The sequence below is a fragment of the Gorilla gorilla genome, chromosome 1 (genome assembly GCF_029281585.2).
Source record: "Gorilla gorilla gorilla isolate KB3781 chromosome 1, NHGRI_mGorGor1-v2.1_pri, whole genome shotgun sequence".
Taxonomy (NCBI): domain Eukaryota; kingdom Metazoa; phylum Chordata; class Mammalia; order Primates; family Hominidae; genus Gorilla; species Gorilla gorilla.
This window is the reverse complement of record NC_073224.2, coordinates 224777261-224802924: the sequence shown is the minus strand read 5'-3', so window position 1 is coordinate 224802924 and position 25664 is coordinate 224777261. Positions and strand designations below refer to the sequence as shown.

General features: G+C 48.8%; 1 protein-coding gene and 1 long non-coding RNA gene across 20 annotated transcripts in view; one reads left to right on the top strand and one right to left on the bottom strand.

Annotated features, from left to right (window-relative positions):
- Window positions 1-16179, top strand: part of FHAD1 (forkhead associated phosphopeptide binding domain 1) — a 154460-nt gene extending 138281 nt beyond the window's left edge. For 9 of the 19 annotated variants that reach the window (XM_019018836.4, XM_055385079.2, XM_055385072.2 and 6 more), the window contains 4 exons: window positions 3674-3754; window positions 7082-7135; window positions 13188-13340; window positions 15993-16179. In XM_019018836.4, the coding sequence (XP_018874381.4) occupies window positions 3674-3754; window positions 7082-7135; window positions 13188-13304 (252 nt within the window). In that variant the 3' untranslated portion in view covers window positions 13305-13340; window positions 15993-16179. Of the gene's footprint in view, window positions 1-3673; window positions 3755-4218; window positions 4296-7081; window positions 7136-13187; window positions 13341-15849 lie in introns of those variants that run through there. The other 10 variants (XM_055385060.2, XM_055385075.2, XM_063702602.1 and 7 more) reach the window with 5 other exon arrangements.
- Window positions 16180-17946: 1767 nt separating this feature from the next.
- Window positions 17947-25502, bottom strand: LOC134757850 (uncharacterized). Its single transcript, XR_010132387.1, has 3 exons — window positions 23736-25502; window positions 21550-21738; window positions 17947-21454 (listed from the first exon to the last, which is right to left on the bottom strand). It is a non-coding gene; the product is annotated as an uncharacterized lncRNA (long non-coding RNA).
- Between the last annotated feature and the right edge of the window lie 162 nt (window positions 25503-25664).

Genomic DNA, 25664 nt, shown 5'->3' with positions numbered 1-25664 from the left:
TCCTTTGATGTACCCACAGGAGAGTTCGCTCCTTCCTGAGGCGGTGTCCCCCAGGGCTTGGCAGGCCAGGCCCACAGCAGAGACACCAGACCACAGAGTGGGATGGCAGAGGGCCCTAAAAAGCCCATTGTCATGCACTGGCTGAAAATGAAAGAAAACCTGCAGATTTACATAATCAGTCCACATGCATTATTCATGGCCTCCCTACGCACACACAATGCGGGCTGGCCAGCCTTCCACGGAGCGGGAGGAGGAAGGTCCCAAGCGGCCAAGCCAAACCTGTGTCAGCGTCCCCAGCTGGAGCTGGGAACTTTCAAATTCATGGAATTCACAACATAAGGAAAGATTTGATAGGAAGTAGAGCCACGATCACAGCAAGGCTGATGGTATTATGTAAGGAGCACTTGCTGTCAGATGCACCCCACAGGGCACGGCCCACCCTCACCTCACATCAGCCTGCGAGGAGGGCTGCCGGGCGTCTGCCCACTGAGAGGGGAAACTGAGGAGGTCGGAGGGCAGTGTCACCCGGCTACTCAGCTACAGAAACGGGACCTCAGCGACCTCCGATCCCTGCCCTCCCAGCCCATCCACTCATCCACCCCATTCCTTTCCAGGATGCACCCCACCTACTCCATCACCATTTCTCTCGGGGTTCATCCCCAGGCTCAGTTTGCATTTAAGGTTTGTGACTAACATGTCATCAGAAACTCCTGTTTGTCAAGGGGAAAAAAAGGGGGGAAAGTCTTTTTTTTTTTTTTTGCTTGCTGTTCAAGAATTTGACAACATCAGAGAAAACAGTTTTTTTTCAGTGGTGCAAGACTCGAAAGGGAACCTGTATACATCTGTTTGGGCAGCAGCTGCTTCCTAGGAGTATATTTTCATTAAATGAAAGTTAAAGGAAAGTAGAATTCCTTTAAGTTTCACACCTAACATTTTCACAAACAGTCGATTTTTTTCCAAGTCTCCTGTATAAAATCTCAACGCCCCTTCATAAAGATGGAACAGTTGAGCCTCTGGGAAACGAAATTACTCACCTTGAGTTTCAGAACTACCCGCCTCCGACACACACAACCACTGTAGTTTTAACACTTGAACATCTCTTCACGGAGCAGAACTTCCCAGAGTCCTAAGTCATACTTCCAGCTGGGCAGGGTAGCTCATGTCTGTAATATCAGAACTTTGGGAGGCTGAGGCAGGAGGATCATTTGAGACCAGCCTGGGCAACATAGCAAGACACCACCTCTAAAAATAAAAATAAACAAATTAGCCAGGTATGGCACCACACACCTGTAATCTCAGCTACTTGGGAGGCTAAGGCAGGAGGATCAATTGAGCCTAGTAGTTTGGGGCTGCAGTAAGCTATGATCGTGCCACTGCCCTCCAGCCTGGGCAACACAGCAAGACCTTGTCTCTTTTAAAACAGGAAAAAAGGCATAGTTCTATACTAATACCTCTGGCTGTGCAAATCAGACCTGACATAAAATGTTGGGGAAAACCTCAGTGCTGGTCATTCACAGAGAACCTCGTGGTCATCAGCCTCCTGACTCTGGGATGCCCTGGGTCCACAGCTCCCTGCAGTGACAGTGTGACAGTGACAATGGCCCAGGCTGTGCCCAATCTAGTCCACTTCCCACATCACTAAACAAGGCGGCAGAGTTTCTCCGAGATAAGAGGCAGACTTGGAGTCCAACAGATAGGGCTTAGGGTTCAAGCCCACCTCTGTCCCTGAGTGAGCCTCAGTAGATGACTTTACCTCTGTCGCAGGTTTCTCAACAACAGCATCAATAACGGTAACAACAGGACCTGCTTCGTGGGGTGGTTAAATGGTGTGATGCCGGCAGAGCCTGTCACAGAGCAAGCTCAGTTACTCGGTTACTGTGGGGAAGAGAAAAGGCCACTCGGGGGCGGGGGCAGTGCCTGCATCGCTTTCAATGAGCTTCCTGCCCGCTGGCGAGTCCTGCAGACCCTGAGACTTTTTCCCGGGTCCTCCTAGAGCCGGCAGCGCCTTTGTAAAGCTGTCTTTTCTATTTAGTGAATACAGCTAGGGCTACAGCCAAGAAACAGCTGACACTTTTCGTGAATGGGCTAAGACTGGGATTTTCAATAGGAACATTTTAAATGCACAGAAGTTGCTCTTGGAGAAGGATGCAAGCCCGTTCTTTGGCCTTTGTTAGGACTTGAGTGTGAGAACCACTGAAATGCACTAGCTGCTTCTGGCTGGGGAGCAGCCCAGCTCCCCTTCCAGGCTCCAGCCAATCAAACCCTCCCCAAGGGGCTTGGCCACAGCTTTGCCGCGCAGTCTCAGCTGGGCTGGAGCCCCTAACCTTGCCTCTGCATTATGAGCTCAAGTTCCTCATCTTTAAGATGAAAATGAAAATGTGCCTAACCCACAGGAGTCAATCCCTTGAAGGCACGCATATAAAACTCTTAGCAAACATGACCTCTCAATCGTGCTCTTTTCTCTTTTTCTTTTCTTTCTTTTTGTTTGTTTGTTTGTTTGTTTGCGACAGAGTCTCGCTCAGTTGCCCAGGCTGGAGTGCGGTGGCACAATCTCGGCTCACTGCAACCTCTGCCTCCCAGGCTCAAATGATCCTCCCACCTCAGCCTCCCAAGTAGCTGGGATTACAAGGCACCCGCCACTACGCCCGGCTTATTTTTGTATTTTTTTTAGTAGAGAGTAAACTTTGTATTTTTTAGTAGAGAGTTTTACCATGTTGCCCAGGCTGATCTGGAACTCCTGGGCTCAAGTGATCTGCCCATCTTGGCCTCCCAAAGTGCTGGGATTGTAGGCATGAGCCACCACACTCAGCCATCATATCAGTACTGTTTTGTACATCATCATATCAGTAGTATTTTATTTAACTCACTATTTCCCAAGATTTTCTTGGGCCCAGGTATTTTCAGGATCCTGGTTTCCTCAGCGCCACTATGTGTTTTTGACCAAAAAGTAGAAATTGGTAGATGTGTGGGATGAGAATGGGATGGGGGTTTGGGGGTGGTAACCTTGCGCCCTCACCAGAATGGAAAAGTAAAATGTGGCTAGAGTGGTGCAGTGTATGGATAGAAGATGGCTCAAGAAAAAGACACCAGGCTGGGTGTGGTGGCTCACGCCTCTAATCCTAACACTTTGGGAGGCCGAGGCAGAAGGATGACTTGAGGCCAGGAGTTTGAGACCAGCCTGGGCAACATAGCACGACCCCCATCTCTACAAAAAACAAAAAAATTAGTTGGGTGTGGTGACTCACACCTGTAATCCCAGCACTTTGGGAGGGTGATGTAGGAGCATGGCTTGAGCCCATGAGTTGGTGACCAGTCTGGCAATGTGGCAAAAACCCGTCTCTACTAAAAGTTAAAAAAATTAGCTGGGTGTGGTGGCACATGCCTGTAGTCGCAGCTACTTGGGAGGCTGAGGTGGGAGGACTGCTTGAGCCTGAGAGGTCGAGGCTACAGTGAGCCATGGTTGTGCCACTGCACTCCAGCCTGTGTGACAGAGTGAGATCCTGTCTCGAATAAAAAAGAAAAAGACTCCCCCGCAGTGATCCCCTATCTTCTGCCCACCTATCTCAGTGAGTCCCAGCATCTCCTAGAAACCTCAGAGGCCTGTCCCAGATTGGAACAGGTAAGGACACACTAAGGTTAGCACTCTCTTGCTAACCTGATACTTTTCACTCAGGAAAGTGTAAAGGAGCACGAACCGAGAAACGCAAAAGAATCGACACTTTGCAACTGTGCCTTCAAAGAGAAAGACAGGCAGGTATGGGAGGTGTTCTGATGTTGCAGACACAGAGTAGAGACAGTCTCAACTGGGGGTAAGAGCTCATGGCGTGCAATTGCCTGCATGCGCTGCCCAAGGAGCACTGCACACCTCCCTCCTTCCCTTCCCTCCCCAGCCCCTGCCCCACCTCCCTCCCTCCCTCCCCTCCCCAGCCCCTGCCCCACCTCCCTCCCTCCCCTCCCCAGCCCCTGCCCCACCTCCCTCCCTCCCTCCCTCCCTCCCCTCCCCAGCCCCTGCCCCACCTCCCTCCCTCCCTCCCTCCTTCCCTTCCCTCCCCAGCCCCTGCCCCATCTCCCTCCCTCCCTCCCTCCTTCCCTTCCCTCCCCAGTCCCTGCCCAACCTCCCTCCCTCCCTCCCTTCCCTCCCCAGCCCCTGCCCCACCTCCCTCCCTCCCTTCCCTCCCCAGGCCCTGCCCCACCTCCCTCCCTCCCTTCCCTCCCCAGCCCCTGCCCCACCTGCCTGCAGTTTGAACGGATGACCTAAGAGACAAGCACGCGTCCAGCCCCGTCTGTCCATTAAGGTGAGAAGGCAGAGGGGATATTCCAGCACAGCTTTAGCTCATGGAGCAGCCATCCTAGGCCACTAAGTAACTTGGGGACTTGGAGGCAAGGTCCTAAGAGAAGAAAGAAGGGAGGAGTGAGGAGCTTCAGGAATCCCTGTCCTAAGAATGAAATGAGGGGGGTGAAAGAAGGTGGGAGTGGCTACAAAACAGAGCCAGGAATGAGGGTGAAAGTGCCTCGCATAAGCACTTCTACCCCCGCCAAGGGGAGCCCTGTTTTACTCCGACCTTCCTGGCAGCCAACGAGAAATGGGAAACCAACTTGGTCACAGTTCACAGTGTCCATGAGATACAATGGATGGATGCTCGCAAGTGCTCTTAGAACAAAGACCTTGCTGGACTTTCCCCCTAGAGGGGACGGTGTGTGACGTAAAGAGCAGCATCTTTAAGAACAGCCTTCGTGGGGTGACGTGGGCTGAGCCGTGGCTGAGAACAGCTCTTGAGACAGATCGATGTCATCACATCCCACTGAATCCAGTAAAGTTCAGTAAAAGCAGATCTGTACAGGGCTGGGCTCTGCTCTCCAGTGCTCAGGTGTCCACTGAGCAGACTTAATCCAGGGATGGATTGTGGAGCAGTGTTCCACCTGGGATTCCTGGAGCCCTTGTGCCCCGTGGAAGGGTATGAGTCCCAACACCCTCACATCTTGTTTCCACCAGAGCAGATGTTTTACATACCAAGTTGCTCAAAGGATTTTGTGTGGGTAAAGAATCCTACTGGCACGCCTGTAATCCCAGAATTTTGGGAGGCCGAGACAGCCGGATGGCTTCAACCCAGGAGTTCAAGACCAGCCTGGGCAACATGGCAAAATCCTGGCTCTACAAAAGCACAAAAAATTAGCCAGCCATGGTGGCGTGCACCTGTAGTCCCAGCTACTCAGGAGGCTGAGGTGGGACAATCTCTTGAGCCCAGGATTTCAAGGTTGCGATGAGCCACATAAGCATGCCGCTGAACTCTAGCCTGAGCAACAGAGGAAGAACCTGTCTCAAAAAAAAAAAAAAAAAAAAAAAAAAACCTGCTGGAAGAGAAAGGAGGGAAGAAAGGTTTAAAACCATTGCTTGACAATATCTGAAATGATGGCTCTCTGCTGAATTTGTTCCTCTCACTAACTTTGTGATAAATGTTTAGTGGCTGCAGGCTCCAGGCCTTCTAGAGGGCAACTGTCAGCTAAATACAGGCCACGATTCTTCGCAGACTGTTGCTTTGGGAGAACAGTGGAGACTTACGAGCACCTATGCCCCTATCCTAAAAGACAGCTTGACTCACTGTCCCCGTGGATCTGGGGAATGCCAAATGGGGTTGCCAGATTTAAAGGAAAAAAATAAAACAAGATACCCAGTTACATTTGAATTTCAGATAAATAACAAATAGTGATTTAGTGTTAAGTATGTTCCAAATATTGCATGGGACATAGTTATACTTAAAACAAAGTATTTGTTTTCATTCTGAAATTCAAATGTAACTGGGTATCCTGTATTTTATCCGGCAACCCACCAGCAATCCACTGAGCACCAGCTAGATGCCAGGCAGGGCAGCCCTGAGGCAGACGTCACCAGATAGCAGCCCACGGCTATGCCTCATTTGGTCCATTTCAGAATAAGGTGCTTTTGGCAGGGCATGGTGGCTCACGCCTGTAATTCCAGCACTTTGGGAGGACGAGGCAGGCTGATCACTTGAGGTCAGGAGTTCCAGACCAGCCTGGCCAACATGGTGAAACCTCATCGCTACTAAAAATACAAAAATTAGCTGGGTGTGGTGGCAGGTGCCTGTAATCCAAGCTATTGGGAGGCTGAGGCAGGAGAATTGCTTGAACCTGAGAGGCAAAGGTTGCAGTGAGCCGAGATCGCACCACTGCACTCCAGCCTGGGTGACAGAGTAAGACTCTGTCTCAAAAAAAAAAAAAAGGCACTTTAAGAGAATACTCCAGATTTCTGGCTTCTTTGGGAAACTTGGATCTGCTGGTGACACTAGGCCCACAGTCCCACACGCCACCAGCTTCCAGCCCCTTAGAAAGGACCCCGGCCCCTGGGTTTGCTGCCATCTCCATCTCACTGCCTTCTTTGACTTCCTGGCCCCTGTAGGCATGAGGTTGGTGACCCCCATGGAAGGTTGGGGATCTCTGAGAGGGGGGCCCAGCTCCCTCCCTCCCTGAGGTGTCCCCAGTATCTGGGGCTGCTCTTTCTTCAGGGAACTGTCGCTGAGGTGCCACATCTTGGGGACTCCAGGGTCAGCAACTGTAAACCAAACCCCAGGGAAATAGCAAGCTTCAGATTCTGGGTGACGATGACATTCAAACAGGCCCCCTGAAGGGAGTTCAACCATCATGGGCCCCACCATCCGTGAGCCATTGGGATGCCGAGGTGTGAACCACCGAGCATCTGCAGCCCCTTCCACCTGCTCTGGGAGGCGCTGCCTCCAGTTAAAACAGACGTGTCCTCCGAGAAGAGCATTGTTCCTCACAGGCCCTGGGTTGAGCAGCCTCCACCTCTGCTGGAATCTAGAACAGAGACCCCCAAGAGACTCAGCAAGATGGGGCACTGTGGCTCCCAAAAGCTGTGCCCCCTTCTCGTTGAGAAAATGGATTTTTCTCAGTTTTCGGATGCTACCTGTTTGGAATGCTGTCCCTGGGAAGGCCCAGCGTTCCAAATGGGTAGCATCTAAAAGTGGAGAAAAATCCATTTTTCTTTGATGCAAAAGGCAAAGAGGAATCTAAGCTAGATTTTGTTCTTATTCTTTCTGTATTGAAGAGACGAGTATTTGTAGAGATGGTGAAGAACAGGATGCAGAACTCAAATTCCCAGGTGAGCAGAAAGAGCATCCTGTAGAATTCTCTTTTTTTGTTGTTTTGTTTTGTTTTGTTTTGCTTGAGACGGAGTCTCACTCTGTTGCCCAGGCTGGAGTGCAGTGGCTAGTTCTGTGGTTTCACTGTATTAGCCAGGATAGTCTCGATCTTCTGACCTTGTAATCTGCCTGCCTCGGCCTCCCAAAGCACTGGGATTACAGGAGTGAGCCACCGCGCCTGGCTGAACACTCTTTTTTAATCAAGTCTATAAAATCTTAAACATGTTGAATCATTGCCATTCACAAATCAGCCCTGGAACTGGAATTGATCCAATCCACACTCCTGCTTTGCAGAAAGTAGAGGCAAGCTATCAGGAAGCTTGAAAGCAAAACACATTTTGGTTGAATAAGAAAGGCTTATTTAACAAGTTTGATAAAAGGCCACAGTTATTCTGAGACAACAAAATTGTCATTGGAAAAACTGAAGATATTCTATGCAAGGGACATTTTTGGAAAATAGAAGCCTCTTCTTAACTGACACCATTGTCCTAGGACAGAAGGTGGCTGCTGCTGCTCTGGGTGTTAGGAGAGTAGAGAGTGTCCCCAGGGTCCCCCTAGACCTGAGACTTTTGCCACCTGCAAAGTGGGAATGAAGGGGAGGCCTGTTGCTTACTCATCCACACACTTGGAGAGACTGGAGCAGGCAGACACTGCCCTGCTGCCAGGTATTGGCTAAGAATGATGTGGAGATGTAAAATGACAGTGTTGACATTAGGATGGGCCCTGGATGTAGGGATATTGTGGTGCTCTTAGATGTGAAGCTCCCTGGAATTTCAGGCTTAACAGAATGGGGGCAGATGGTGCTTCGCCTAAGAACAGAGTGATCTTCCCATTTATCCAGCCCTCCAGCCACAGCTTGAGAAAAAAAATCCATTTTTCTTTGATGCAAAAGGCAAAGGGGTTTGATGGCTTGGACCTCCTTGGTGCAAAAAGGTTTCCTCCAGGCCAGGCGTGGTGGCTCACGCCTGTAATCCCAGCACTTTGGGAGGCCGAGGCGGGCGGATCATGAGGTCAGGAGATCGAGACCATCCTGGCTAACACGGTGAAACCCCGTCTTTACTAAAAATACAAAAAATTAGCCGGGCATGGTGGCGGGCGCCTGTAGTCCCAGCTACTCGGGAGGCTGAGGCAGGAGAATGGTGTGAACCTGGGAGGCGGAGCTTGCAGTGAGCCGAGATTGCGCCACTGCACTCCAGCCTGGGGACACAGCGAGACTCCGTCTCAAAAAAAAAAAGTTTCCTCCAGGTTCCTTGAAATACGTAGCTTGGGGTCTCCGTCCTCTATAGTGTGCTTCGAGTCCTTAAGGTGATGGAGTCATCATGACCACCCTGAGGAAGATGCGACGTGGAAAATCTACTCTTTCAGGCTTGTTTGCTCATAAAAAAAGTGTCGATCCCTAACAAGCTTCAGAACTGGATTTGTGCCTTTCTTTTCAAGGCCCTATGGGTTTTTGTTTTCTGTCTTCCAAAATACCATTCACTGATTTTTTTTTTTTTTTCATTTTGGCCAACAGTCTTTTGTTCGTGGGCTATATGCTAAAAAGGAAAATCTTCCAGTTAACAAGTACTTACTGAGGACCTAGCCCAGGCCACCTACGGTGCTTAGCACTGGGGAGAGAAGGGCGAACAAAAAGAGAGGCTGCCCCGGCCCTCATTCGCACAACAGATATTAAGAGTCAGCAACGTGGCAGGGCTGTCCAGGTGTTAAGGTTGGATGATGCATCCTCAGTGAGGGCAGCATCACCCCCGAGGGGGCAAAAATTCATTCTTTCTTTTTTTTTTTTTGAGACAGAGTCTTGCTCTGTTGCCCAGGCTAGAGTGCAGTGGTGCAATTTCGGCTCACTGCAACCTCCACCTCCCAGGTTCAAGCGATTCTCCTGCCTCAGCCTCCCGAGTAGCTGGGACTACAGGTATGCACCACCACGCCCGGCTAACTTTTGTATTTTTAGTAGAGACGGGGTTTCACTATATTGGCCAGGGTAGTCTGGAACTCCTGACCTCAGGTCCACCCTTCCAAGGTGGAGGGATTACAGGCATGAGCCCCCGCGCCTGGCCAAAAATTCATCCTTTCTATGTATAAAGCAATAGACATATCTACATAGATGTGGACACACACACGCGCGCGCGCACACACACACACACACACACACACACACTGCTATCTGTAAAAGGGGCTAGGGGAAAAAACCTCTAAGAATTCTCAGGGGGCGAGGTTGATAGTGAAAGAAAGGCTGAGAAACACAGAGTTAGACCAATGAAGACATAAAGATCCCTGCCTGCCTGCCTGGCTTACAGTCTTGGGCTTTTTTTTTTTGGAGACCGGGTCTTGCTCTGTGGTCCAGGCTGTAGTGCAGTGGCACCATCTCAGTTCACTGCAACCTCCACTTCCCAGGCTCAAGTGATCCTCCCACCTCAGCCTCCCAAAGTGCTGGGATTTTAGACATGAGCCACCGCCCCTGGCCTCTTTTTTTTTTTTTTAAGTAAATACACATAATGATTAAATAATAACTTTGTGCCCAGTGTTTGGAGGACAAAGGCCCCTGAACTGAGCTGAGCATATTTCACAGGGACGTCTTCACTCCCAGTCCAAGCTCCAGGAGAGGCCTTCCTGAGGACCGTATATTTAAACTTAGACTGAGGTTGTGTGGGAGTGGGCAGGGGGCTTCCTAGAGCCGAGGCTTGCAGTTTCCTGAAGCAGACACCCCAGGATGGCCTGAGTTCATTCACACCTGGGTGTGGCTATTTAAATGACCGGCTTCTACCCCTGCCTTTTCATTCTAAGGGTGAGGCACGTGGTTCCAAATATCTCAGGTGGAATCTGTGCATTTCACATTCCCCATTCCCAGGTCAGCGGTCCTGGCTGCCTTCTGCTGCCCCATCATTTGTCATTTCATAAAGAGAACAAAGCCCCTTCCGTGGTGCTTCCCATCCCATGCTCCTGGCAGCCCTGGGGCTGGAGACCTGGGGACCTGGGACTCTTTAACAAACTCCCTGGCTCCAACTCTGACAGCCAACTCCACACCGGCTCAGGGCACTGGCATTTGGAAACCATCCACAGTCAGCAATTTTATTGAAAATCAAATGAAAAGGAATATAAAGTAAGGGTTGTTTAGGGGGGAAGGCTTTTGAGTTTGCTGTCTGTTTTCTTTTTCCCTGCGCATTTGGACCAATATTTACTTTGTGGGCTGGTATGGGACTGACTTACCCTTTCTTGCCCTGAAACAATCTTGAATGCAGAGTCTCAAAACACGTTTGAGGCTCCCGTCAGCCACTGTCACAGGCCTCAGGAGGTGATTTTTAAATCCATCTTAAGGTGAAAAGAGCTTAAGTGATGGTCCTAACAGACTCTTCCATTGAAATCCTCCCAGAATCTCCTCTGTGCCCTCTGAGGAAGGCAGGATCGATATTCATCCCTATTTGGCAGATGAGGAAACTGAGGGTCATGTAGTGAGTGGCAGAGCTGAAACGCGACTAGCCACCCAGCCCTCTTGCCCCAGGTGTATGTGCAGCCTGAAGGCTGGTGGCAAAGCTTTGCAGGAACAGAGTTGGCGAGGTAAATCCTGTTGGAAAGAAACTTGCAAGCCACAGTATTATCCACAGTGTGTCCAGAATTGTTTGCGAGAGAGATCTTGGGTTGCAGTTAACAAAAATCTACTCAGAAAAGGGGCAGGGCAGGGGGCTTTTATAAAGATACAGAAATGAATGCCTCATAAAACCTATGGGAAAGGCCGGGCGCGGTGGCTCACGCCTGTAATCCCAGCACTTTGGGAGACCGAGATGGGCGGATCATGAGGTCAGGAGTTTGAGACCATCCTGGCTAACATGGTGAAACCCCATCTCTACAAAAAATACAAAAAAATTAGCCGGGCATGCTGGCGGGCGCCTGTTGTCCCAGCTACTCGGGAGGCTGAGGCAGGAGAATGGCGTGAACCCGGGAGGCGGAGCTTGCAGTGAGCAGAGATCACACCACTGCACTCCAGCCTGGGTGACAGAGCAAGACTCCGTCTCAAAAAAAAAAAAAAAAAAAAAAGCTACGGGAGAGAACTAGGAGGATAGCCCAGGCATCGTCTCTCTCGTGCATGCACGCACTCGGGCACACACACACACGTCTCCATGTCATTTCTGCCCCTCTCCATACCTCTGCTGATTTCTTCTCTCTCCAGTGGTATGACAAGAAGGGACAGCCTCACAGTCCCCCAGTTCAAAGGGCCAGCCCAGGGAGCGAGTGGCATCTCACAGCCCATTATCCCGACTCCTAGGAGTGGGCATCGGAAAAGCCCAGCTGTGCCAAGTGTCCAATAAATATGGCCCGGGAGTGGGGTCATGCACACGGCCGCCAGGACGCCCCCTCCTTCGAGCTGGGAAGTGCTCAAGGGGTTAAACAGACCCCCTTAAATATACTTCACTTTCTCCTTCTAAGCCAAGTTTGTCCAACCCGCAGCCCAGAACAGCTTTAAATGCAGCCCAACACAAATTCGTAAACTTTCTTAAAACATTATGGGATAATTTTTTTTTTAGCTCATCAGCTACCATTAGTGTTAATGTAGTTTACGTGTGGCCCAAGACTATTCTTCTTCCACTGTGGCCCAGGAAAGCCAAAAGTTTGGACACCCAGTTCTAAGCCATCAGAGACTTTAGACACATTCAAGTCAGTAACAGCTTTTCAGGAGAAACACCATCACAATGAATGTGCTTACTGTAAGAACCTTCTGGTTTCAAACTAAAAAATATGTAAAGGGACCAGGCTTGGTGGCTCACGCCTGTAATCCCAGCACTTTGGGAGGCCAAGGAGAGCAGATCACTTGAGCCCAGGAACTCGAGACCAGCCTGGGCAACATGGCAAAACTTCGTCTCTGCAAAAAGTAAAATAAAATAAAATAATTAGTTGGGCATAGTGGTGCACACCTATAGTCCCAGCTTACTCGGGAGGCTGAGGTTGGAGGATCACCTGAGCCTGAGGAGGTCGAGGCTGCAGTGAGCGGGGATTGCTCCACAGCACTCCAGCCTGGGCAACAGAGTGAGACCCCATGTCAAGAAAAAAAAAAAAGAAAATAGAGAAAGGGAAAGCAATATCTGTAAACCCGGAAGGGTGCACCCCAAAACCTCACTAAAGCTCATCTCTGAGTAACGTGATCATGATGAATCATTTTATCTCTTTTGTGCTCATATCTGTGTGTGTGTATATATATATATTTTTAACAACAAATATTTTATTTTGTGTACAAAAAAAATAACAAAACCAGCCGGGTGCGGTGGCTCATGCCTGTAATCCTAGCACCGTGGGAGGCCAAGGCGGGCAGATCACTTGAGGTCAGGAGTTCCAGACCAACTTGACCAACATGGTGAAACCCCCATATCTACTAAAAATACAAAAATTAGCCGGGTGTGGCGGTATGTGCCTGTAGTCCCAGCTGCTTGGGAGGCTGAGGCAGGAGAATCACTTGAATCCGTGAGGTCGAGGTTGCAGTGAGCAGAGATCACGCCACTGCACTCCAGCCTGGGCCACAGAACAAGACTCTGTCTCAAAAAATAATAATAATAAGTAAATAAATAAGTACAATACAATAAAATACAAGGGAAGTGTCTAGTTCTCCTCATGTTAAAAATAATTAAATAAGTCTGGGCGCGGTGGCTCAAGCCTGTAATCTCAGCACTTTGGGAGGCCAAGACGGGCGGATCATGAGGTCAGGAGATCGAGACCATCCTGGCTAACACGGTGAAACCCAGTCTCTACTAAAAAAAAAAAAAATACAAAAAAATTAGTTGGGCGTGGTGGCGGGCGCCTGTAGTCCCAGCTACTCGGGAGGCTGAGGCAGGAGAATGGCATGAACCCGGGAGGCGGAGCTTGCAGTGAGCCGAGATCACACCACTGCACTCCAGCCTGGGCGATAGAGCGAGACTCCATCTCAAAAAAAAAAAAAATTAAATTAAATAAAAAATAAAACCACTTGAGTGGAACAATTGGAGTCTTGCTGCAATGGAGTTTGTGTGTTTTTTCTCTTGCTTGTTAAAGGTTGGAACCAGAAAAGCCTCCCTAAAGATGGACCAAGAAAGAGAGATGCTGAGGAAAGAGACCTCCAGCAAGTCCAGCCAGAGCCTTTTGCATTCTAAGCCCAGTGGAAAGTACTAGAGAAACCTTGTCCCACCAGGCCTCGTGTGATCCTCTGTGAGTTCATGTGACTCTTCTGTGTCATCTGTGTCAAAATACTGAGTTGCTTTTGTAGGTCTTTAAAGATTGTTACCCTAGTGTTTCGTTTCCTAGACCAGTATTTTGAACAATATTATATTTTGGAGTGTGTGGGGAGAAGGGTTCTTTTTTAAAAATACCTATGAATGTACACGAACTCAGGTATATGACGAATAGAAGTGTGTAACCCAGATGTCCAGGCCTGGTAGATATAATTATGTGGTCCACGTTGGGTCATGATGTTCCCAAATATCAAACCTCCTAAGACTTCCAACAGACTCACACTTAAGAAAACCTAAGACTTGTACTGGAGCCTCAGGGCAGAATTGTAACCTTGGAGCTCTCAGGGCCTTGGGATAGTGAATTCAAGTCTCCGTTATGGCCCGGCAGGATGGCTCATGCCTGTAATCTCAGCACTTTGGGAGGCCGAGGCAGGCGGATTACAAGATCAGGAGTTTGAGACCAGCCTGGCAAACATAGTGAATCCCTGTCTCTACTAAAAATACAAAAATTAGCCGGGTGTGGTGGCACACGCCTGTAGTCCCAGCTACTCAGGAGGCTGAGGTGGGAGAATCACTTGCACCTAGGAGGCAGAGGTTGCAGTGAGCCGAGACCACGCCATTGCACGCCAGCCTAACAGGGTGAGACTCCGTCTTTAAAAAAAAAAAATGGCTGGGCCTGTAATTCCAGCTACTCGGGAAGCTGAGACAGGAGAATCACTTCAACCCGGTGGTGATTGCAGGGAGCCAAGATCACACAACTGCACTCTAGCCTGAGTGACGGAGCAAGACTCCATCTCAAAAAAAAAAAAAAAAAAAACTCAGTTTATTGTAATAAATTTAGAACACCAATCAGTTTTATTGCTTCCATAATAATGACTAACGTCTGTATAGCACTCTACAGTTTTCAAAACACATCTCATTTAATCCTCCCCCTGCCCCTGGGAGGTAAATAGTATTAGATTCCCCATTTGACAAATGAGGAAGCCAAGGCCCTGAGAACTTACATGGCCTGCCTAAAATCACACAGCTAGTCAACTCAAGAGTTGAGTCTTGAACCCAGGCTTCTAATTCCATCTCATACTGTCCATTCGGATACACCAGATGGCCTAGTTGTTACAGTCCCAGGCCACAAGGACAGACCAAGTCCCCAGTCACCAAAGAGCACACACTGCCTAGGTACACACACTCCTGTTCCACGGTGTTTGGAGAGACCCCCATTTTCCTTGCTGCACTCTCTGCTCCTTCCAAGTTCTGCCTTCTCTCCATCTATCCGTGCCCTCACTGCCATTCTTGTGTGGCCAGGCAGCCAAAAAAAAAAAAAAAAAAAAAAAGGAAGAGCCAGAAATCATGAATACTTTTTTTTTTTTTTTTGAGACAGAGTTTCGCTCTGGCCGCCCAGGCTGGAGTGCAATGGCGCGATCTCCGCTCACTGCAACCTCCGCCTCCCAGGTTCAAGCGATTCTTCAGCCTCAGCCTCCTAAGTAGCTGGGATTACAGGCACCTGCCACCACACCCGGCTAATTTTTTGTATTTTTAGTAGAGATGGGGTTTCACCATGTTGGCCAGGCTGGTCTAGAACTCCTGACCTCAGGTGATCCACCCACCTTGGCCTCCCAAAGTGATGGGATTACAGGCATAAGCTACCACGGCTAGCCTACTTTTTTTATTTTTAAAAAGCCACAATAAAATTTTTTTATATTTTAAAACCAAATATATTCTTTAAACCCATTAAACCTGGGGGAAGTAGGACAAACTCTTTGTGTGATATTCCACTGGAGGCACGTCTTACACATGGTTAGGACCTAAAGCCAGTGAGAGGCCAGGCATGGTGGCTCACATCTATAATCCTAACACTTTGAGAGGCTGAAGCAGGAGGATTGCTTGAGCCTAGGAGTTCCAGATCAGCCTGGACAACACAGTGAGACCCTGTCTCTACAAGAAACTTAAAAATTAGCTGGCATGGTGGTGTGTGCCAGTAGTCACCACTATTTGGGAGGCTGTGCTGGGAGGATCGCTTGAGCCCAGGAGGTTGAGGCTGCAGTGAGCTATGACTGTACCACTGCATTCCGGCCTGGGCAACACAGCAACACCTTGTCTCAAAAAAAAAATAAAGTCAGTAAGAAAGGAGAGTGTAACTTGACTTTACAAATACTCTAGAAAATCTCAGAAATGTTCAAAAACCTAATAAAGAACCTGGTATTAGACTGTACCATATCCCCAAATATAGAGCTGAGAATCTTGATGCAGTTCCAGGGCTAAAGCAGACATTTCCCCACTTGTGTTCAGGGAAACAAAGCCAGTCTTCAGAAAAAAGGAGGCTGGAATAAATACGCAACAAGGAGAGATAAAAAACCCACAGAGGCAGTGCAGCAGATACTGCAGCTGCTCAGCAGATACTAAGTCTACTTAGTCATTGCTCAGCCATCACTTTCCTCTACCATATAGGCTCCAAGCTAATCGCCATGATTTTCCCACCTCCCTTGCAGCTAGGACGGGCCATGTTGGACCAATCTGGCTAATGACATATAAGGAAAAGCTCCTGTGGAGGGCTTCCCTTCCAGCTTCTCTAGGTGAAAGCATTCACCCTTGGTACCTTTGTCTTGTCTCCTTTCTCACTCCTGGAGCTCAGACCAGAAGCTGGAGCAGCCACCTTGGGGATCAGCAGACACCAGCAGCAGGCCAAAGGATAGTGGAGTGGAGGGATAAGAAGGCCCGGGTGAGCCTTCTCTGAGAATCACTGAGCTCTGAACCATGAATGAACTGCCTACCTCTGTACTTCCTGTTGTATAGGACAAATAAATCCCTATCTATTTAAACCACTGTAGTCAGGTCTATGTATTTGTGCTGTGGAACAAACCACCCAAACTGAGTGACTTAAAATGACAAATATTTATTATTTCTTTTGATTCCATGGGTCAAGCTGCACACTTTTCCTGTCTGGACTGTCTTGGCTGGGGCTTGGATGGTTTAGAATGGCCTCTTTCATACACCTGGCCTCATACACCTGGCCTTGGCAGGCAAGTTGGGTTAGGGTAGTAGTTCTCAACAAGGAGCAATTTTGCCCCCCAAGAGAACTTTGGCCATGTCTGGACATAATTTTAGTTGTCACAACGAAGGAAGGGCAGGTGCTCTTCTAGAGGTAGAGGCCAAAGGTGCTGCTAAACATTCTACAATGGACAAAAGAACTCCCCATAACAAAGAATTATTTGATCTAAAATGTCAGTAGCACTGAGGTTGAGAAACCTGGTCTAGAGAGGCCTCCCACTGCCACGCTTTGTCTCTGCTCAGCAGGCCCACTCATCCTTCAGCCGACTGGACTAGGCTCGTTCACATGTGGTGGCCACAGGTTCCCAAGAACAGCAGGTGAGAACAAGCCCCAGTGCATAAGCACTTTTCAAGTTTCTACTTGCCTTCTGTTTGTTAATATCCCATCAGATAAAGCCAGAGTCTGTGTGGGAGGAGCTCCAGATTTTTACAATCTACTCACATTGGGTTTTCTGCTATTTGAAGCTGAATACATTCCCAGCTGACTCAGAAGAAAGTTACCTTGATTCCCAATGACTTTCTGATTCCCAGTTCCCTTCCTTGTGAAGGCCAGTTCCAGTACCTGCCCTTGGGTTCCACTAGGACCCTTTGTATCACTCAAGATCCCTTGGTTGTAAACAACAGATACCTCCTGTGGCTAACTTAAACAGAAAGAGAGTTTACTGGGAGGAAATGAGGAAGGTCAGAGAATCAGTGGCTATGCAAAGCTGAAGAGTCAGGCTTGGACATCAGGAGCTGGCTTTTCTTCCCTATAGGTGCCCTCTTTTTGCTTCAGCTGGTTTGAGTTTCTGTTCATTGCAACCAAATGGGCATTTACTACGACGCTCTGCTACACAGCCCCCACCCACTACTGATTCTGAGAAGCTACCAGCAGTCTTTCCCCTGGGGGCTGCACCACGGTACAGTGAGGTACCTGTATACCCAAACCTCCCAATCTTCTTCTGATCTTTCAGGAAGCTAAGACACACAACTTCCTTCCGCCCTTGCCAGTGGCAGCCCATGTGGATCCTTGGATTCGTGACTTTGCAGATAAGGTGCCCTTCTCTTGAAACTTGGCAGCGTCACCATCGCCTGCTGTTGTAGAAACCAAAGTCATGAAATGTCTGGAGGGAAAAAATAGCTTCCAGATCTGCATTCCAAAGTGTGCTCCTGGTAAGTGGAGTGGTTTCCAATTTTTTAGGGACTTAGGAATGAAGGCAATCCACTAAGGATGTGAGGAAACCTAAACCTAATAACGCTAATGCATGCCTCTTTGCCATGCTGAGGCCTCCTAAAGCAGGACAGAGGGCACCAGTGAGGCTATTTCAGCTCATCAGCTTGGCCTCATTTCCGTCAGGTGCACTGCTTGCATCCGTCTGCTCAGTGTCCCAGGTTATTTTGGGCCAATTCATGACCTTATGTGCCTGCTTTTGTTTTAAACATTTTTCTTTGCCCATCTGTTGCCCAGGAATCCTTTTGCAATGCCTCCGTCCAGTTGGGGGAAGCATTAACAGGTCCTTGTTTTGAGTTTCCTGTCATCTTTAGCAAACTGTTTTCCTTTCTAAGACCCAAAAATATTGGAGGCAGAAACTTTATCTTCTGGCTAACTGTGGTCTTATCATCAGAGAGTATAGTTTGACAGTTAAACAACCAGCCTCCATCCATTCAGCCAGTAGACACTGGAGGCCTACTATGGGCCAGGCTCTGATGCTACCGTGTTAGTTAGACCTCATGGCCTTGACCTTTACTCCTTTTCAAATTCTGATCCACTGCTTTAACTGAAAAGGAAGTTGGAATCATTAAGTTACTGGGTATGTTGCATAGGAGCACTTACTTTTTTTTTTATTTTTTTATTATTATACTTTAAGTTTTAGGGTACATATGCACAACGTGCAGGTTTGTTACATATGTATATATGTGCCATGTTGGTGTGCTGCACCCAAGGAGCACTTACTTTTGACGTCCACATATCTTGTTGGCTACGTATGGGATTACTGCTGGGCGTTCTTTAAAGACAGCGGCATGCAGCAATGACCCGCTTCCTGGGAGTTTCTTTGTACCTTTCATCAGTTGAAATATAATAGCTAATAATAGTAACTACTTTGTATAGAGTACTTCCTAGCCATGAGACACTATGCAAAGCGTGGTCCAGACAATATCCCACTTCATCCCCACCATGTCATTACTCCTGTTATACCTGTGAAAATGATGAGCCCAGACTAGGTAAGTAACTTGCCCAAGGTCACAGAGCAAGTGTTGGAGCCCAGACTTTATACCCACAACTGCTTAATATAGCACTTTCCTCAAGGAAGTCCAGGAACCAGCTGGTTGTCTACTAATGAATGAGGACAGGATGACAGACTTTTTCTGTAAAGGGCCGAACAGTAAATCCTTTCTTCTGTAAAGGACTCTATTGACCATAGGTGTCTTATCACCACCACTCAACTCTAGCAGAGCAGCATGATATGTAAATGAATGAGCATGGCCATGTTTCAATAAAACTTTATTTATAAAAATAGGAAGTGGGCCACATTTGTCAACCCCTGTGTTAAACTGTCACCCAGAGTAGATTATTAGGATCTGCACAGCTGTTGCCTGCCACATAACAACCTAGAAGCCAGATTATTGTCATCTTCATCATTGAGACATTCAATGTGCTTTTTCCTGTTCTCTCGATCAACATCAAAAGCAATCAACACAGACAGAAGATGCTGTGACCACATGTGGAGGGAGACTTCTCTCCACCACTAAGCAAGCAATGAGCTCTGCAGCAGACACCAGCCAGGTGCCCGCCAATTCAATTCCATTGCTATCTATGTGGAGATAGCATCAGATCCCACAGGCTAGGGGCTCAGTCCCCAAGACTTGCCCACTTCAGACACCAGTCACAAGTCCAGGACTCTGGAACTTCTGACGGACAGGCTTCAAGTTGGGGTTCCCATGACCCTTCTGCGGATTTGATTAATTTGCTAGAGCAGCTCACAGAAGTCAGAGTAACACATTTACTGATTGGTTGTTTATAAAAGATATTATAAAGGATACAGGCCAGGCACTGTGGCTCACGCCTGTAATCTCAGCACTTTGGGAGGCTGAGGTGGGCGGATCACCTGAGGTCAGGAGTTCAAAACTAACCTGGCCAACATGGTGAAACCCCATCTCTACTAAAAATACAAAAATTAGCCAGGGATGGTGGTGGGTGCCTGTAATCCCAGCTACTCGGGAGGCTCAGGCAAGAGAATCTCTTGAACTCGGGAGGCGGAGGTTGCAGTGGGCCAAGATCGCGCACCACTGCATTCCAGCCTGGACGACAAGAGCAAGACTCCGTCTCAAAAAAAATAAAATAAAATGAAGGATGCAGATGAAAGAATGCATAGGACAAGGTATGGGGGAAGGGGCAGAGCTTCCACACCCTCCCTGGCACACCACCCTCCAGGAACCTCTACCTGCTCAGCTGTCCGGAAGCTCCTGAACCCTGTTCTCTCAGGCCTGTTATGGAAACTTCATTGGATAAGCATGATTGGAGCATGGACAACTGTGTCAAAATGGGATTGGACAAAAAGAGATAAACACCCAGCAAGGCCAGTCTGTTCAAATTCTTCTCGGCCTCTGTGCAGCATTCCTTCCTCCAGGGTATCCGGCAGGACCCTCTCTGCAATGAGATTACACCCAGAATCAGATTAAAGTCCTGCTGTGGGCAGGTGAAAGGAGGGTAGAAGAATGTCAGGGAGGGAGATCGTGTTTACTGTAACAAGGGCCATGGGAGTTATAAGCCAGGAACTGTGAACAAAAAACAAAATATAGGCTTGGTGTAGTGGCTCACGCCTGTAACCTCAGTACTGAGGGAGGCCGAGGCAGGAGGATTGCCTAAACCCAGGAATTTGAGACTAGCCTGGGCAACATAGTGAGACCCAGTCTCTACAAAAAAATTTGAAAAATTAGCCAGGTGGTGCATGCCTGTAGTTACAGCTACTCAGGAAGCTGAGGTGGGAGGATCGCTTGAAACTGGGATTTTGAGGCTGCAGTGAGCCGTATTCTTACCACTGCACTCCAGTCTGGGTGACAGAGTGAGACCTGTCCCCAAAACAACAATAACAAAAACTATATATATAAAATATCACAATCACACTGCCTTTTGTCATCAGAGAGACGCACCTGCACACTAGGGAGCGTTGTCATTGGGTCTAAAAGACCTGCTTCTCCTGGACTGAGCCTCAAAAGACAACACCTTCATGGTACGTTCCTGTCCCTTAGGCATGCTGCTTTCATAGCCCCCCTGAGAATCACCTGCTTTCTTTAGTTAATACCTTAGGTCAACGAGGTGTGGTGGCTCACGCCTGTAATCCCCACACTTTGGGAGGCCGAGGCGGGCAGATCGCTTGAGCCCAGTTCGAGACCAGCCTGAGCAACATGGCGAAACTCCACCTCTACAAAAAAATACAAAAATGAACTGGATGTGTTGGCGCACACCTGTAGTCCCAGCTACTACTAAGGAGGCTGAGGTGGGAGGATCGCTTAAGCCTGGGAGGTTGAGACTGCAGTGAGCAGTGAGTATGCCACTGCACTCCAGCCTGGGTGACAGAGAGAGACCCCTGTCTCAAAAAACAAAACAAACAAACAAAAATACCTTAAGTCAGGTGTCCCTGGGCTAGGCACCATCCTATTTCTTCTGACTGGTTTGGCCTGTCTCTGCACTGGTCCATTATGTGTTGGTTTTACGATGTCCCTGTCTGTTTCCCAGGCTCCGGGGTGTCCTCGCGGTGGCCACATGCAGTGTTTACCTGTACCTTCCATCTATTCCCTCTGCCTGTCTGCTAAGCAGAGAGCTGCTTAAATGACCTCTGGGCCACAGTGATGGCTGAGGACCAGCAGGTCACCCAGCCCCAACCCCTATCTGATGCCACTGATGCTGTCCTCGGGGAAAACAGGAGACAGACACTTGAGAGGCTTGTTTTTGAAGAGCTCCTGTTAACTTTTGTGTTAAGTCATGTGGGTGCACAGAGGTGTCACTTTAGCAGCTTCTCTTTCTTGGCAGTGACCTTGAGACCTAAAACTGGGTCACCGGATGCTCTGGAGGGGACACAGAAAACACCCAATCTGTCCCCAGCCCTCAGGCAGAGCAGGCCCTCATGCATTCATTCAACAACTATTTCTACAGCACTCACCTCAGGCCAGGTATCCTGATGTGGGCACTGAGGATCCAAAGTTGAAGCAGACAGACAGGTCCCTTCCCCCAGGAGATTGTGTTGGGAGTAACAGATATTTTATTAACACTTCGCTATGGAAAATAATTGCTGGGTCCCAACCAGAGCGGAGTTTAGCTGGAAGAGTGGTAGCCCCTCTCCATCAGTCACCTAGCATGGGGTCCAATAAATATCACACTTCAAAATGACTATTCCAGCTCTCACCTCCCTGTCCCCCAGCTTGCCTACAACCAGGAGAATTCCAGAACCAGTGCCCAGTGCCCAGCACATTTAATAAGTATGTCCGGATTGCCTGGCTGTTGCTGCACACCGCTTTCACAGACTAGCTGTTGCAAGTATAAAAATCAGAACCAGCTGCCCATATTATTCCCATCTTTGGAAGGGGCCCAGGAGAGCACTGTGGACGCAGCATTGCTGGATTTTAAGGTGTCTCCCTCACATGCACACAAACACAAAAACACTTTTTGGGAGTTTAAAACAGAGCTAAGGCTAGGGCCTATCAGGGTGTTAAACTTGCACACCGAATTGCCTGTGGCTTAGAAGCAGAAAACACGCCCAGGTGGACACCTGCAGCTCACTTAAAGGATCAATCATCTTGGTTTTCAAGTAGATTCATAGTGTCTAAGATAACCACAAAAAGAGAGCTTAGAGGACCAGGCGCGGTGGCTCACGCCTGAAATCCCAGCACTTTGGGAGGCCAAGGCAGGTGGATCACGAGGTCAGGAGGTCAAGACCATCCTGGCTAACACGGTGAAACCCCATCTCTACTAAAAATACAAAAAAATTAGCCAGGCGTGGTGCCAGATGCCTGTAGTCCCAGCTACTCGGGAGGCTGAGGCAGGAGAATGGCGTGAACCTGGGAGGTGGAGGTTGCAGTGAGCCGAGATCATGCCACTGCACTCCAGCCTGGGCGACAGAGCAAGACTCCATCTCCAAAAAAAAAAAAAAAAAAAAAAAAAAAAGCTGGATAAATAAGCTAGTTTCTAATAACCTGCAAATGGGTCTACCTGCAGCTGTCGACCCATCGTCACTGGCTTTTTCTCCTGCCTCTTTGCCCCCACTCAGTGGTCCCATAAATGCCTGACATCAGCGCCTCTCCCCATGACACCTTTTGCATGGCTTCCAGATCTTGCAAGAGATAAGAAAGCCTCTGAGGCCAAATCAGGCTGTGATCCTGTGCTGCTCTCACTCCAATTGCCCCAGATGAATATTGGTGCTGCTCCTGAAGTTCGATCTCTGTGCATCTTTCTCCATCCATCACGGGTTTCCTGATGACTGTGGAGTGTTTGTAAGCTGGTATTTGTAAAGTGCTAAGGGAGCCCTGCATTTCATGAGCCAACTTCATCTCTGCCGTCTCCCGAATCCCTTCCTGTTTTCCCAGCATCTCCAGCTGGAGGGACCACACAGTTCTGTCAGGCTCCAGAACATCCCCAGTGCTATCTCCCCATCACCCAAGAGCTCTCCCCAACTCTTTCTCCCCTTCTTGTTTCTCCCCCTGTCCCTTTTTCAAAGCGCTGTTGTTTTTCTTACTATCACTTCACCCCTCCCCAAAAGACAGTTATACAAGGAGATGTGGGAGGAAGAGAAGAAACACAAGTAATGATGACTAAGTCAGCCTGGCTCCCTTGCCACTGGAATATTGTCAGAATTGGCCGGCTCGCCCTTGCCTCTGTAAAAAGCCTTTGCCAAGGGTGTGATTTTTCCTGAAGATCATTCTTTCCACATGACCAAATGCTGTAGTGTGTCATCAGTCCAGATTGTTTCTTTCTGCCAGAATCTATGCTTGGGGCACAAAACTCAGGGTCACTCAAAAGTGATTTCCCCTAATCAAGAGGCAAGTGATATTTCCTGGAAGTTTCACCTCCATTCAGGGCTCATCAGCTTTCTCTGCTTTTTGTTCCATCACTGCTTCTTTGATTCCTGAAAAAGTGCTTTTCTTGGAGCCCAATGACCAATGACCAATGAAGAAAAAAACTTGGAGTAAAAGGCAGCCCCAGCGTCCATCTCTGGCCCAGGCCCAAGGCCTCTGAAATGGGGCCACAGTACTGGGCAGCTTGAGGTCTCACCCTGTGGTCACAGTCTCAGAGCTCTGCAAACCCCGAAAACCTGTGAGAAAAATCAACCCAAGAGGTGTTAAAAGGACTCACCCATCCGGGCAGCATTTCCCGGGCTCTGCCTGAGTTTAACAGTTGTAAGGCTCCGGAGTTCAGCAGCCCTCCTGCAAGATACTATAGGTAATGAGCAGGAATTCCCCCACCCTCCCTCCTAAGAGCTGTGTCCACACAAAGCCAAATAGGTAACTGACCAGAGAGCTTACTACGCACAGGCAGTCCACATAATTCAAACCCCAACCCCAGTTTTTTCACATATATATGTAAGTTGTTTTGCAAGAAGGCAAAACCCTCACATTATCTCCTCACTGTGAAGTTTGCACCCACGTCAAGCAGATGCAAACAATTTCATAAAACGGCAACCCAGTTTTATGCAGAACCATTGGAAATCATAAATTGGAGTAAATTGAGGCTCACTAGAGTCTTGAAAGTAATTAGCTGCTTTGTGAGGAAGACTAAGAATTCAACAAACTTAAGCATCTACAAACATCATCTGCAGACATCATCTTAAACATTTTAATCTGCATCCTGTCCCTAGTCCTTTGCATTCCTTAAATAACTATTTTACTTCTGTTGGGTCCTTCAGGGCTGCATACAGGAGATATGGAAGCCTGTCTTTTGCAAGTAGCTGGACCAAACTGCCCAAAACTAAAAGAAACTTAATTCTGAGATTTAAAACAAAAAAATCATTTTAGCTGAGCATCTTTATTGGACTCAAAAACAATTTCATAAACAAGTAAATGAGAACTTCACATTTTCTGAACCTTGAAGGTTTTTTCCTCAATTTCATTCTTTTAAAAATACCTTTTAAATTAATTCAGCAATGTTCTTAAACACAGCAAATTGACAAATATCAACTGAGTGTCTGTTCTGTGCAAATCACTCTGTAACAGCTTGCAGGCTTTACATTCTCCAGGGCTCCCTGCCTCCAGAGCACACTGGTTTTCGGGCCCTGCACGCATCTTTTCTCTGCACCTTGGCTGGTTGGAGCAGTTTCAGTAGACAGGTCCTGATTGACCCAACATTTCAGAGAACATGCACAGAGCATAGTCCTCCTTCTAAATCAGGGATTCTCAAATTTCAGTGAGCAGAACTCCCCTGGGTACTTGTTTACACGTAGATTCCTGGGTCCCACCCCAGAGATCAGTTTCGTCTGTCCAAATTGGAGCCTGGAAATCTGTATTATTAACCTAGGCCCCAGTGGTTCTGATGCTGGAGGTCCAGAGTTGTGCAGTTGTAAGGTGACAGCCCAGACCACAGAGATACTTATCTGAACTCTTTCCCCAGTCCTGTCCAGGAGCCGTTGGGGAGGACATCTCTCCTCTGGGGACCCCATCAAAATGACGACATCATGATCTCCCTGTCAGTTTCCCTAAAGTACAGTCACAGGCGACAACACTGGCCCAGCAGCTATTCTGCCAAGTCATCCGTGTGATGGTGCGGGGCCTCGGGAGAGAGGACCACCAGCCCCTTCCCCTGTCCCTCGCCCGCTGTCTCCAGGGGCCCTTTCAGGGGTGAAACCCAGTCCCATCTCCCTCGCAGCTGCTAGTCTGTCCTCTTCCAAGAGGCCATCGGCGCCCGCCACGGTTCATCCTAAACAGGGGTTTCTGCTCCCCAGGTCCGCCTCGGAACCCCTGCAACCCTCATTGAGAACGCCAGTGTTTAACAGCGAGTCGTTTCCATAGCAACCGACAGGGTGTCACAGACACAGGATTATGACTTCACGGCGTGGGGATTCCGGAGAAGGGGGTGGGGCGGCGCCCCCCCTCGCTTCCCCGCCCCCCGGCAAGCCCCGCTCCTCACCCAAGCCGCGGGGGAGGAGCCCTCTTCTTTCCCGCCCGGCCCCGGCCCCCAGCAGGACCCCTCCCGCTCAGCTGCTACGAAGAGGGGCATGGCTTTCGGCCGCGCTCCCCAGCCTCGCGGGGGGCAGACGACAGCGGGCGGGGCGCGCAGAGTACACTCGAC